The following is a 15327-nucleotide window of genomic DNA, read 5'->3' as shown; positions in this document are numbered from 1 at the left end:
AAAAATCTAAAAATCTTTGTTTTACATTCAAAAACTATTATTATTGGTTTGACTTCAGACGAAAAGTATGTGGCCTGCAGTATTTCTTTGTTAACATTTTAAAAACAGCTACAATCTTTTGAACATTGTCTGATGTTGGACCTTTCACCCCTGTGTCCAGCTGAATAAGAACCAGCCACTGACGGTCCATGATGTCCTGCGGATCCTGAGGCTCCATGTCTCCGTGCCACAGTGTGACGTCTTCGGCTACCTGAGCATCAACCATGAGCTGGTGGTCCTCATCGCTCCGGTGGACCAGCAGCCAACCCCACTGCAGGTAACACACACACACACACACACACACACACACACACACACACACGTTAGTTCATTTTGATAAATCCTATTAACACCTCTCTTTTGGCTGAAAAGCTCACCATAACACCAAAGGGTTATCAATCCTCTGCTGAAAATAATCCACAAGTGCGTTATTTCCTCAGGTTTGAATAATGTTTGCTAAGCAATACTGTTCTTTTATTGAAAAACACTGATTTGTTTTTCCAACTGTATAGTAATATTATAACAGCAGCCTCATCCTCTAAGGTTGTAGATGAACCAAAGTCTAAACTACACAAGCATTATAAACACAACAAGTGTGAGCGCTTCCCAAGCATTGCTTCGCGTTAGCGTTGCTAATTACCTGCTTTGCAGCTTCTGGACATGAATATTCATGCTCACAGGGATTTAAGTGGTGAACCGAGAGGGAGGATGCGTCTGTCTCCTTCAGTGTCTCACTTCACCCTCCTCCACTTCATCTGCATTATTTTATTGTCATGACTGTTTATTACATCGGTAACCTTATTTTAGCTTGTTCAAAATCTGCCTGTCAGTGTGAGGCATTGTTACGAGAAAATAGCCTGACTGGAGTGTCATCACAGCATCATCATCATTTATCGTGTTTAACCTTGTGCTGCAGCCTGAACGGTTACATGGCAGATGCCATTCACTTTAGACTTGTGCTGTGTTAGTGAGATGATAGAGGTTCAACTTATTAAGACTGCCATTTGTAAAAGAGTCTGACATGCTTATCAAGCAATCAATCAAGTTTTATTTGTAAATCACAATTTGTCTCATAGGGCCTAACAATCTGTATATAGGGTGGCATCCTATTCCTCTCACACTCGACAAGACGAAGGAAGAACTACTGAAACAAAACATTTTAACACGGAAAAAAAAACGTAGAAACCTCAGCGAGAGTCCCTCAACAAAATAACAATTAATGTCAAACATAAATGGTGAGTTTTGGAGAAATGTTTAGTGAGTATTTATACAAAAGAAAATGTCTGACAGAGATGAAGCGAGCTGGAATGCCAATTATAATTTACCTCAAAATGAGAAGAGATGATTTATGCCAGATTTAGCAGCTTCATCAGCTCATTTCCATCTGCAGTCCTTGGGCTGGTACACAGTTATCTAAAATGACAAAGGTATTTCCAATAATAGTAATATATGTAACATCTAACCAATCTAGTTGTAATTGTAATGCACAAAAAGCTGCCACCATGATCCACGATGTGGCCACAGCTAAAATCTGGGATCTGCAAAGCACAAGGAATTTGGGGGAAGAGGTCAAGTCAGTCGCATGTATTGATGAGACATTTTTGTGATGAAGAGGAAAAATAAGAAAGAGAATCTCCACGTGTCATGTGTCCCTCAACGATCTAAACCGAAAGCAGCATGACTAAGAGCAGGTCCAAGACAGACCTGAACCAGCTCTAATTATAAACAAGAGGGTTTTAAGATGACTCTTAGATGTAGAGACGGTGTCGCTGGGAGACAAGCTTGATAGCTGAAGGCTCTGTCTCTATCTGTTGAAGATAACAGGGCTGACAAGCAAGCCTGAATCATGGGAGCACAGTGTTCTAAATGGTAAATGGTCTGTATTTATATACCGCTTTTCTAGTCTTGAAGACCACTCAAAGTGCTTTACACTACAGTTTTCCATTCACCCATTCACACACACATTCATACAGTGCTTCTATAGCTAGCACTTTTTTTGATGTTCTATTGGGGTTCAGTATCTTCAGTATCTTGCCCAAGGACACTTTGGCATGCAGATGGGAAGACTGGGGATCGAGCTTCCGACCTTCTGGTTGGAGGACGACCGCTCTACCCCCTCAGCCACAGCCAACCCGTTCTAGTGGGGTAATATGGTACTATGAGCTCTTTAAGGTATGATGGTGCCATATTATTAGGGCATTGTCATCACTATCACGTCACATATTATACAGTATATGTGCATGACTGATGCAGCCCTTCCCAACAGCTCTAAATGTAATTTGAGCAATACAAATGTGTTGATGTTTTAATATTACAGTCACCAGAGTAACGTTGCAACCAGTACACTGCTGATAACTCTACTGACAAGAACCTAAGTTTTTAATAAAGCTCTTTGTAGTATGCAGAGTCTATAGTGCTTCATACAAAAGCTGCTGATACTAATGGAGTGTAATTCAAGTGTGGAAATGAGGAGGGCATGAAAAAATGATGACATCAAGAGAAAAAGACAAAATTTACAAAAAGTCCTCGAATTCCATCATCAAAACAATGTTTCACTTGAAGAAGCTTTCATCTAGAATAGTCACAGTTTGTCTATATACACTTTCAAAGTTCTGGTCACCACGCGCATCACTCATTATGTTTATTATTGGACCATTTTCAATATGCTATACAGTCAAAATGTCTCAAATGAATGAACAGCAGAAACAACAGCAAAGAATATGGCTCTCACAGCAATCTTGCCGAGCGAATATATCATAAAGAAAGATTGCATCTGTTTAGTTTCTATGGGAGAAATCAGTGCAGTGCGGCTACAGAAACCCATCAGGAAACAGCAGGGCCTGGAAAGTACGGTTGTGATGGCACAGATATTTCACTTGTTAAAGTGTTCCTGTCTCTTTTTTTGGGGCTCAAGGTCTGACTGTCCCTGTGAAAAGAGGTAAAAGATATACTGTATAGAGCATCTGAACCAATCCAAGTTCCAGTCTCACTGAAATACAAATGTGTTTTCTGACAGTTCTATAGCTGTATTTTTTAAGAGGCGAGAACACACATTCTGAGTACAACACCTTGACCTATTCTTCAGCCTGTGTGACGTGTATGGTGTGTGTAAAAATTCACAGTGTGTCTCTGTACCTCTGCTGACTCACAGTCACACCAGCATCAGTACTGTCAAAAGCCTTCTCATAATCCAGTGGTAATCTAAAAAACTATTAGAACCACTCTAGACCTTTTCAGTTATGCAGGGGCAGAGCCTGACTTTTTGTATTACACTAGTCTTTACCAACATTAGTTTTTTCTCTTCGTTTTTTTGAAGTACTCACTGTGCTTAGACAAGGAATCATTTTCAAAACATATTCAGTGATTTGTGGCTTTGCTCAAAGCCATAGAGCTAACAGTAAAAAAAAGTTATGACACAGTACAGTGTGTAGATAGATAGATATTTGCGATATGTTGAAGTTGCATGTTGCAGCTGAACACCCCTCACCTCACCCTCTCCTTCCAAACATGAAAAAGAAACTGTGGTAGCTTCAGTTGTCATAAAAACTCAAAAGGTGTTTAGTTTGTTCAGTCTGGACTAATGTAAAAAACATGGCGGCCTCCGTAGAGAGGGTCCCCTCGATGTAAATATAAAGTATTTAAATATAAAGGACCTTTTCTGATGTAAAGAAAACTACAATTCATACAATTTAGATGAAATTAACTAGTGAAAACATCATGAGGATTATTCTACATTAAATTTCTGCCAATAATTCCCTTTCACCTAAATGTTACACACTGGACCTTTAAATGTGCACCTCGGACAGTTTCCATTTGTGTAACTGATTTAGAAAATCTTAGATTTGCCAGAGCAGTAATGCTTGACAAGAGTTTACTAATAATCCAAAGTGTTGCTCAAAACCTCAATTTGCTGACACATTTGTTCAGATTTCATGCTGAATGTTGTTATTATTATTTCTCCTGACAAAAAAACTTGCCTGACTAACTCTACCATCAAAGTCATGAAGAGACTCAGCTGTGGCCCTAGAGACCTTTTTTGATTTCAATTGAGCTTCAGGCTCTGTTTACATCTAATTAACATGTGTTTTGTATCTGAATACATCATCTGAGAAATGTGCTTTCCATATCCAGGAGGGCGATGTCATTAACAACAGTCATTAGTTTTTAAATCACTTTCTGCAGAGGAAGAGTGCCACCACTTATTGCTTCTGTCGGGTTGCTTAAGATAACAGAAAGGAGAATAATATCACGCCGTACTTATATTTCAATGTTGTGACTGATCTGAGTGCATTGTGATCATGATGCATTGTGTGTGTATGTGTGTGTGTGTGTGTACTGGCAAAAAATGAGTTTGACCTCCAGAATATCCAGGTCCAAATTACATGCTAATACCAGGGAGCGTGATACAAAAAAAACACAGCATGCATCATTTTATATTTAGAAATGACAGTTGGATAGAAAAAGAGAAGTAGATGGATGTGGTCCATGTTTCGCATAATTCCCTCCATATGTTCGATTTATTCCCACAGATGTCTTCAGCGATATAAGCTTCATTAAAAAAAGTATAGCTGAAAAATGTTTGGGGGCGATTAACAGTATAGCAGAGGAGCAGATGTGCAACTTTCATTTCATGAATGTTGAATCTCCCTATCTGCTTGTCTGCGTATCTGTCTGTCTGTCCTTTGCAGCAGATTTAATCCAGTTTGGTTGAAACTTTATAGTTTGGGGATATAGGCTACAGGATACAGCACCGGCTCTATTCAAGGTGACAGCATGGGATAAAAAAGTTTTACTCTAAAGTTAATGCATGGGAAATACATTGAAAGAATATATATATATATATATATACGTACATTGTCATTAATTAAGTTACAGATTGTATTCCTATTAAAAACATATATATAAATGTTAAATTGATGCAGCATATTAAGAAACAATCACAACATTAAACAAAAACATTAATGTCAACAGCTGCACCACACATATGCCCACAAAATAAAATCTATTCTGCACACAAGGTCTTACAATCTCATTTGATAGTGACATTAGCAATGTATTATTATCGTATCCAAGATTCAAGATCAACTTTATCATCCCAGTGGATGGAAACATTTGTATTATAAACATGTGCACATGCACAAATCACTATTATACACCACACTGTCATAGCAAATTACCCATCCCTCTGAAACTTGTCAAGTTATGATAATTCCATCTGTTTGTCCTTAAAGCAGTGAGTGAGTGGTTAAGGCTGCATGCAGCATCTCTCTGAGTGCATTCCTAGTTTCTTTCAGTGTTGTGTTGGGCTCAGATTGCTTGTGCAACCACAGGTTTGCCGGGAAAAATATTCCAGCATTCTGATACTGTATTTTCTTGAGTTACACTTAAGTTCGGAAGAAAGCATCTCTACAGTCTCCTCCAGCAATCATGTCAGCAGGGCTTATTGGCCTTCACTTTTAACCAGCCCTTCTCTTGCTTCTCACATTCAATGGACCAAAACCTGCAGGACTGACCGATACATAATTCATCATTTATACTTTGATACTTAAAAGTTCAAGCCGAGCCAGATAGGCTTTTTACAAAGTTGTATCTGAAACTGAGAGAAAATAAACGTAAGACTGTAAGTTAGCGGAGATGACCCTGTAGATGTCTGAGAGTCTTTGGAAATTCGATTTCCAGAGAGAACAGGCAACTGAGGTTCATTTTTAAAAGCAAAACTGATACTTGATGAACATTTTTTGTAATAGGGCACAATGAATTCTAAATTCTGAAACTCTGAAATTCTAAAGTGTTATATTTGAATGATGAGTCCAAAAACTAGATTGAAACATGGAGAATCAGCAGAGGATAAAAGTGTGGAGGGGATGAATGAATCTCAAACAAATGGTAAAAATGACATTAGATTTAGACAGAATAGCAAATGTACTAAAAAGACAAGGATAAAATGAAAAAGAAAACACAAAGCAAACATCCGTTTCTCTTTTAGTTTTAGCTGTTACTAAGCAACAGCTTCTCCCACATGTTGTGATGAAATAGTTATCCCCAGGTTGATGAAGGCACGACCAACACAAAGTGTCTTACATCGCTCGACACATCTGCTCTCTTCACTGTGCGCTTGTTTGCTCCTTAAATAAAAGACTTTGAACAAACGGAATCAGGAAGCGCCGAGCAACGGCACGTCACTTTACCCGATTTATTTATCTCTGTTTGAATATAAAGGCTTCACACTCAACACATTCCAACCCTCCAGCTTTGTGGGAGTGTTTAATGAAAATCCATTTCCTAATAGAAATACAATAAAGTCTATTTGCTTGTGAAAATGAAAAAGCGACAGAGGAGGAAAGAGGGGATGGTCGCAACGCTTTTTGCACTTATCTCAGTTACTCTAAGAACATTTGCAACCTATCCCCATCATTGAAAGATGATTACATTTGAAATACTCACAATATTATTTCAATAGAAAAGTCAGATGTTGCAATTGACCTCAACCAAATATACTATTCATTAAAATAATATGTTGATGCCTTTAAAACAAGTCACCTCGCTTGCTGCCTCCCTTACCATTATGAAACAGAGAGTCAGAGAAGCGCAATGAATCATGGGATACGTATGTCCGGGAAGGATCCACGCATTTGTTGGCCTTATTTGTCAGAGCCTTCGAACTGGGACAGTCTTGTTGCGGCTGTGGCTGAGGGGTAGAGCGGTCGTCCTCCAACCAGTTGGCAGTTCAATCCCCAGTCTTCCCCCATCTGCATGCCGAGGTGTCCTTGGGCAAATTGCCCCTCATAGAACAATAAGTGCTGCTAATAGGCGCCGCTGTGATGTAATCAGTCTTCAAAGGATGCAGTCATCATGCCAGGGACAGCCAGTTGTTGGAGGCTTTGTGTTTCGTGTTCATCGGCAGGTCTCATTGGTGTGAACATATCTCAAGAAAACCTTGAGGGAATTTCTTCATAGAAGATACTAATACAAAGGATGAAGTCATTAGAATTGGGTGGTCCTCACACATTTTTGTGTTGTGAATGCAATATCTCAGGAACACCTGCAGGAAATCCTTTCACAACAATACAAATGATCACTTGGACTGATTCGATTTTGGTGGTTGAAGACAAAGGTCATAGCGAGCTCATATCCTAGTGTGAAAAAAATGTGCGGTATGTAGAATGTGGCTGCACTGGTTGGCGGAGGCAAACAACCACAGTGCAGTGATTCCAATATATATTGTAATAATAGCTTTTCATAAAGATCAGGAATGATTGTTAAATCTAATTGGAGTGTATATTTTATTTCTGATTTTATGGTTGCATGATTCATATGATTTTTTTATTAAGCTTTAGGTCGTGTCTATATTCCTATAGGATGCTGATATACCTCAAAAAGATATCCTCCCACAATATATTGCCACAAAGGTTTGTTGAAAATCCCTCCATGCGCTGCTGATTTATATTGTCCACACACACACACATAAACACAAACAAAGTCAACACCCTGCTTCTTGCTAAGCCGAGGTGCAGGATAACAAATAAAAGGTTCAATAATAAAAACCAGAGAGAGGCTGACAGATCTCCTTTGAGAGGAGTTTGAAAATGAGAGTGTTGTTCATGTATTTTCCAGATTGAAGCCTGCAGTAAAGAGGCCGAGAAGATCGATTCCCTCATCAACTATGCCAGCCCCACACTGGTCTCCCAAGTTCCCCTCTCTGCCTTCCTCACCTCCGAGATCAAGATCTCCTCCATCCATTCCTCCACCGGTGCTCCGGCTTCACCCCTGGCCCCCGGCGTCTGCCTTCTCCTTGGCCTTCTCATCGCTGCGGCACCTGGCCTCAATCAGCTCTAAGTCCTTCCCCCTCCCCCTCCCCCAGCCCCGTCACCTATTGCTGTGTGTTCCAAATTACCCAACCTACCAAGCCCTCACCCCACCCTCACTTACCCCACCCCGCTCCTAGGATGATATGGGTGACATGAGGTGAGTGTGTCTTGGCAGCGGCCGAGCAGGAAGAGGCTGCCGCGTCGTCTTTCGACAATCATTCCAGTTTAGTCTCCTGCGCGTCAAGCAATCAAGGCGGTGGAAAAGCTATTATTATGAAAAGCTTTTGTTTGAACAGTATTATATTCAGTGGATGAGTTACTCACTGGGTTTCCCTCCAGTGAAGTGTGCTTTAGCGTGTCTGTGTGTGTGTGTGTGTGTGTGTGTGTGTGTGTGTGTGTGTGTGTGTGTGTGTGTGTTTGGGTCTGACCTTTAAGAAGCATTTGACTTTATACCAGCAGTGTTTATCCATTAATCCCAGCAGCAAGCTCTCCCCGGGAAACTATTAAGTCGGAATGTAAATTTCATGACTCATCTGTCTTGTTCTGAGTGTGTGTGTGTGTGTATGTGTCCAGTTGGATTTCAGAGACAGGCGAGGACAAAACATCCCTGTCTGGCAGCACATCTGTCTGACAAATTACCCAAAATTCATTTGGCCACAACCACTTTCACACACACTCAAACAGACCGATCTCTGTTACATCCAGACGTCTCTGTTACGTATTTAGTGACACGTTCAAAGCCTCTGATAAATGGGAATGCACAGTCTGTACCCCACAGTGCATCATGTACAGTATATACATGTGAGGTGTATGTGGACCTAGTGTTTGAACCTCGAACCTCAGCAGTGTTAGTGCCATGCTCATGGACTGAGCCAGCTCAGAAGAAGCTAATCCAGCCTCCAAAGTCAGTTTACTGAACTGAGTGTCCCTAAACATGACCAGTTCAAATGCCAGTCAAAAAGTTTGGAAAGCAACGGAGCCCGGTTTCTGCTCTGTTTCACACAGCAGTGTCGTGAAGCAGATCAGAGCTGACATGATGATCCAAGATTTAAAAAATCTATTTTCCCTGATAACATGAAGCTTTTCTCCCCCCAAAAAAACCTGATAAGACTTTGCCTGATGTGGTGTTCAGAAAATATCCATAATATATGCTACACACGACTTTCACACCATGATGAATCTTAAAGAGTATGAGTAAGACAAAGGAGAGGAGCAGTTTATAGTACATACAGATGTTAATCTGCATGGTAGCTGAAAATGATCTGAGAATGTTGGTCATCCAACACGTGTTCTCCATGTGTCAGAACATCAAATCCAGAAGTCAAATTAGTGTCATATTGGTTTTTCCCAATAAATAAAGAAAAGATTTAGCTGCTGTATCTTCTACATGAAGATTTAACTTTAAGACAAACACTGTCACACCAAACAAATCAAAAAATGATCTGCATCATGTTATAACATAATTTGATGAAATGAGAAAACATGAGTGACAAACAATATTACTGCAGTATGGTTAAAAAGATATTCACAGATTATTTGATCAATGAGAAATGAACAAAATGTCATTAAAACACGATCAGGAGAAAAAACATTGGTCTCTATGTGCAAACACAGACAAGTGGGCAGGGACAGTCAACAAAGTGCAGTTCACTCCTGTGCAGCGTCAGGTCACTTTAATCAATACTCACATAAATGGTCACTTACTGCTCAGACTACAACCCTCAGTTTGGGGAAAAAAATTAAAAAATGAATAATCACACCTCTTTGGAGTGTTGGGTCACCAAAATCCCTTCATATATAACCACTTCACAATATGATAATGATTTTAAAGAAAAAAGGTGTGACAGCAATATGCTTCCATTTCAATGCGTTCACTTCTCTCCCTTTTTTTCCAAATCAACGAGCTGATCATGAAGTGAACAGACAGCCGCCTGGAAATTGGAATGTGTTTCTCCACCAATCCACTGTTGAACAAGTGAAGATAAGCGACACTGACATAACCTGACTTTCACTCTTGTTCGTATTTGATCCTAATTCCCATCATGCCCCTCGATAAGGTCTTTTCATTACATTCTCAGCCTACGACCGATCGCAAAGACTTTCGATCAAAAAAATGATCATTGTCTGAACGTGACTTGACATAATCTTGATTGCAAAACTTATTGGGTCATTAGTTATTCTCTCTCTGGAGACACAGAGGAGATTGAACAACTCTTTTCACAGTGCTTCTCCCTCTGAAGAGTCCAAATGGTGAACAGTCTCTTCAAATTGGATGGTACATTCCAAATTGGTGGTTTTGTCCTTTGGAATCAGTGTAATTAATTCACATTAGACTATAAAATATTCCGCAGCAGAGACCTCGCAGGTGTATCAGGGAAACACTGTTACAGGGAATCTTATGAGCACCACTTCTAAAGTGTCATCAGGTCAAACGGGAGATGAAGGCTCTGTTGTCATGTTGGAGAAACGTCGGGATCATCGCTCCCTTTGTGTGAGGCCAGTAGCTCTGAACAGTATTAAAAGGGATGTTTTCTCTGTGTACATATGAACCAGAAGCCATTTAATAACAAAAGGACAATCAGCTAGTCCCTACCCACAATCCACTTTGGGTAGAGAAGATATTCCACAGTATGCCTTGCATATAGTGTCTTATATGAAGTAATAGTAAAAAAAAAGAAAATGCAATAACTTTATATTTGTTAAGAAATGTCTCTATATTTGATATGTTTTTGATATGGATTGAGATAATAATAATCTATGTGCCATGTTTTTTAAACAAATAGTTGCTATTCTTTATTGCATGATGACAATTATGAAGTGTTTTACTCCAGAATGTATTACAGTGTGTGTTGTCCCGTGTCTGTGTGTGTGTGTCTCTGCCTGTAAAGCACAATGTGTCTCATTGTCGAACAGTATTACTGTGCTGGGCAGCTCTGTAGCAGGGAACCCTGTCCATGGCTCCTCTATCTAGTATTATTATAATTATTATCATTATTATAATAATAATTTGTTGTATTATTGTTGATGTACTCTGGAGCCAACAAGGATTTGCTCACTTTTTTCTGTGTTCACTTTAATTTCATGTCATTTCGGGGGGGGCGAGGGGGGGCTTAAGATGAAAGAGTTCACACAGTCAAACTTTAAGACTTTGTTACAGACTTCTTCTGCTTCTGATGAATCTGAGAGAATCGTCAACAACTTCTTCCCTTTCTTTCTTTGAGTGAGATGAAAAGATTGATATCATGAAACAGCTGCATCCTTCCAAAGTCCAAATACACAATATACACACATCAACGTGTGTAAAGCTTGAATCTTGTTACCAACGTTTGAGGTTTTAGAGGCAGAGACCTGTTGGAGCTCTATCCTGACTATTGTATTCATCATTAACATTAGCTCCATTAGTTCCACGAAGCACGTGTCAATCTGAAATTTTACAGGCAAAGAAGCCAAATGAAATATTTAATAAAGGACCAGCATTGTTCTTTTACTCTTATGAGTTGAGCAAGAAAGCTGCAGTAATACAGAAAAGAAATGTGAGACTATTGTTCATTTCTTACACGTCTGAATTAAATAACAATGGTTCAAACCCCCTTAATTGTATGATCCAGCAGTTACCACTCCTGTATCCACCACAACCTAAGCCCACAAGATAATGTTAGCATAGCATGTGTTTTAGCAACCTTGTCTTTGTTAGAGTTTGGAAGCCAACATATATAAAAAGCCTTTTAGAAACATATTGACACAATATTCTTTTAAATCGAAGCAGTCAGCACTGTAGCAGTGTTATGTTCACTAATGTGCAAACTGGCTTTGACGTCATCCGGCTAATTGAATTTGAACATGACTTGTTTTGGACGGAGAGAAGTGATTGGTTCTGGACTCTTCCAGACCAATGAGCCAGTCATCAATAAAGAGCTGCAGACGAGAGGCGCACTGGTCCGGGGAGCGAGCGCTATCATGTAACCATCTTTATGTCTCACTATCAGAAAGAAAGAAAGTTCAATTTCCCAAAAAACATTAAACCTTGCCAGCAACATGATCATTTGTTATAAAGCTATCCCTGGAAGCCGAGCGAAGACTATTTTTTAGCATTAAGCCAATCTCTCCGGTCTTTCCATGTGATGTAAATGTAGTGTGATGGAGTGAAACTGAAGCAGTGGACGGTCCTGAGCATATAAACCTGGAGGCAGGCTGGAGGCGTCGGCCCCGGTCAGATCCGATGGTTTGTGTCATAACAACACTCAGGATTGTCGTCCCTCATATTGTGTTTTGATCACACCATGTTGGATTTCTCTTTTGTCTGTTCTTCCCTTTCATCACTGTGTTTGACTCTGTGAAAGTGCCATGAATTAAACACTGAAAATTGGATAATAAAAAAAAAAAGTCTGATACTTGTTTCCTGAAATATAAAAAAAATTGTCATCACAATCTGTTGTCAATTTCAGCCTCATCACTGAATTCAATTTTTTTAATTCATAACATTTTTCCTTAAAGCTTCAGATGCAACATGAAACAATATTCAACACAGTTACTAATAGAATTGCAGATTTGCCTGAAAGCTGAAAGAAACCGAGACATGTTTCTTGTCTCCAGACATTCCCGCAGACTCTCCCCCCAGCTCAGAACTTTTCAGAAGAGAAGGTGTCTGAAGTGTGGCATTAATCTTTAATCCACCGAGATACAAACACAAACTGACAGTACACAACAGTATACAATATAGTATGAATCATAAGAGCTATATATATGTATATATATATATATATATATGTATATGGCTAATGTGCAGAGGAATGTGCAAAATTACATTTGTGTTAAAAGTAGTGCAGTCATGATAAATAATACATAAGGGTTGCCAAAACAAACATGGAATAATTACATCATTGCTCAAGTATCCATGTTTTAATACTATGCTGTGTTATACTTTAATCTTGCATCAGCGGAACTCTTGTGGTACCTCTGTTGGTGTCTGGATCTTGAAGGCCAGATAAGAGAACGCTGGCAGAGACACTGAAAGTTAGTCAGAGCTGAAAGAAAGTATGATGAAAAGAACTCATTCATCAGGTTACTAAACAATGAGAAGTAGAAATACTTCTGTCTCCCACAGTTCGTCTTAAGTTTATAGTTTGTTGTATTGTATGGTGGGAGATGCAGTATCTTTACCTGACTTATTTTAAATGCAGAGCAGAATCTCAACTTTCATGATTTTAATATTCATTTTACGCCGGTTAAAGAACATTGCACAACAACAGAATAGAACTAGTTCCCACATGGAATGAGGTTTATTCCGTATTAGAAGTCAAGCAATCAATCAAATGTGTATATGAAATATATAATTGATTTGATGAATCCAGAGGATATAGAGGAGGAAAGAGAAGCTCTGTGTGTCATGTGTCCCCAGACGATAGCAGCAGATCTGAACCAGCTCTAACTATGAGCACTATCAAAGAGGAAGGTTTGAAGCCGACTCCTAAAAGTAGAGAGGGTGTCTGCCTCCTGAACTGAGAGATGATTAAACAGGAGGGGAGCTTCTGGCTCCTGTACTCTACTTTTGGAGAATTTGGTTCTGTGAGCTCTCAAAGATATGATGGTGTCATAACATTAAGAGCTTTGCAGGTGAGAAGGAGAATTTTAAATTCTGTTTTAAACGTAGGGGGGATTTAGGTAATCTGGGACAATGGGAAATGTGGGATACCTCAGATCCACTTTATTTCCAATTTCCAACTAAATCTAGTCAATGGGACTGTGGAGGGGAGGGGGCGGGGAGAGCTCCTGCACCTCAGAGGATGGATCAGCTAACGGCTCTCACCTGCGCTGATTGATCCTCAGGTTTGAAAAGGCAGCGCCGGAGCTGCCGGGAGAGACACACGAGGACTGAGACGGATGGGGAGGGACACAGAGACACTGAGCTGAAAAGCCGGACGCCAGCGGAAAGTGCTGGCCACTTAGGTTAAACCCTTTTGTGAGTTTAAGTGTAATACGTCTCTGGCTGGGTGTGGGAGAGCACCGTGGCATGGTCAATTGCCAAAAGGACATTTATTATAGTTTAGCATGGATATCATGTGACTGAAATCACATGACTTCATGGGGGTGATGCCAAAGAAAGAAGCCCCCCCCCACTGTATGAAATTTAAAAAAGGGTGACTTCATGCTTTGGTCATTTAAGTTCTGTGAATGGGGGGAATATGCATTTGGAGCCTTCCTGAAATAAAAAGAGTAAAGAGATGTAGCATGTGCTCTGAAGATGTGAGACAGGGCTTCATGGTAAATACAGCCTGTCCCTGTCTGATTAAAGTGATCGTCTGGTGCGTTAACCGGCACATAATCAGTTTGCTCTCTCGAACAGACATGATCCAAAACACAGAGGAGTGTCTGTCCTGTGGTCAGCAGCCATTTCACCTAACGTGGAGAAGACAACGGGCTGATCGATGGTGGCGGTCTCTCCCCTGTAAAGCCTGTTTGTTCCCCGAGTCGCTCCAATAGAAAGGTAAGTTATTGTTATTGTTGCTTTCTGTTGATTTATGTTTAGTAGGTTTTTTTTTTTAAATGTGATAAACCTTTAAAGGTAGGTTTTAAATGAATATTTCTGTATTTAGGTTGGGGGTCTTAAAAATATGACTTTTATATGTCAATATGAATCAAAGACATTTCTATGAATACATAAATGTTCTTATTCAGCTCTCTGTAATTTAGTCTTTTTTTATAATGCTTTTTAGAAATTGGTAATGAGCTTGAGATGCATAAAGAAAGGGGATTCAGGTTTCACAACCATGTCCCAGATTACTAAGTGACCTGTCCCAGATTATCAAATCCAGGCACAAAGAACACTAAAGGCTGTGCCTTGTCTCCTCTGAGTATGACGTCTCCATTCTCTCTTCTGCTGAGCTTAGAGAACATTTTAAGGATGACACGTAGGTACAATATGTTGATCCAATGTGTAAAACAGTCACAGAAATCAAAATTGCAAAAGGAAATCCCAAATTTATTTATGTATTTATCTAAAATAGAAATAACGCCGAACGTTAACTAAGTCACATTCCACATGTGCATCAGATGCTAAACAGAAAATACTGAATGTTCTGCAGTGAAATCAAATGTTAACAAAATGCCACGACTGTAGAAAAACTTTTCGTTGTAAACTTCGCAGCTTCCCTCTCACAACAACTACTTCCAGCAGTGAAAACCACTCAATGATTTCTATAAACAGCTCAAAGTCATTTTGTTCTTTCCTAAACACACCCTGTCTCCGAGGTTATGGGAAACAGTCACTTAACACAAGCTAATACTTTGTATTTCATCTATTCCATCAAACTTGAATTGAAATAAAAAATGCTTGTGGTTTTGCCCTCACAGGCTAAATCCTGCAGAGCCCATCAGCAACACGGTCAGACAGTTATATAAACTTCTTTCCTAAAAAAAAAAAAAAAGAAAAGATGAAAGATTGGGGTTTTAATTATTTACACTTGTTGAGTTTTTCATGAGT

At 39.6% G+C, this 15327-nt stretch overlaps 1 protein-coding gene and 1 long non-coding RNA gene across 4 annotated transcripts in view; both read left to right on the top strand.

Annotated features, from left to right (window-relative positions):
- The window catches only part of reck (reversion-inducing-cysteine-rich protein with kazal motifs), a 65951-nt gene extending 56740 nt beyond the window's left edge, over positions 1 to 9211 (top strand). Inside the window, exons 20-21 of the mRNA XM_069512756.1 lie at positions 161 to 316; positions 7654 to 9211. Of these exons, the coding sequence (XP_069368857.1) occupies positions 161 to 316; positions 7654 to 7875 (378 nt within the window). The 3' untranslated portion in view covers positions 7876 to 9211. The remainder of the gene's footprint in view (positions 1 to 160; positions 317 to 7653) is intronic.
- Positions 9212 to 13685: 4474 nt separating this feature from the next.
- Positions 13686 to 15327, top strand: part of LOC138405323 (uncharacterized) — a 31963-nt gene continuing 30321 nt past the window's right edge. The window contains exons 1-2 of one of the 3 annotated variants that reach the window (XR_011239040.1): positions 13686 to 13806; positions 14191 to 14331. This is a non-coding gene — a long non-coding RNA (uncharacterized lncRNA). Of the gene's footprint in view, positions 14109 to 14190; positions 14332 to 15327 lie in introns of all 3 variants that reach the window. The other 2 variants (XR_011239042.1, XR_011239041.1) reach the window with 2 other exon arrangements.

The sequence above is a fragment of the Paralichthys olivaceus genome, chromosome 17 (genome assembly GCF_024713975.1).
Source record: "Paralichthys olivaceus isolate ysfri-2021 chromosome 17, ASM2471397v2, whole genome shotgun sequence".
NCBI lineage: Eukaryota > Metazoa > Chordata > Actinopteri > Pleuronectiformes > Paralichthyidae > Paralichthys > Paralichthys olivaceus.
This window is presented reverse-complemented; position numbering and strand designations above follow the sequence as displayed.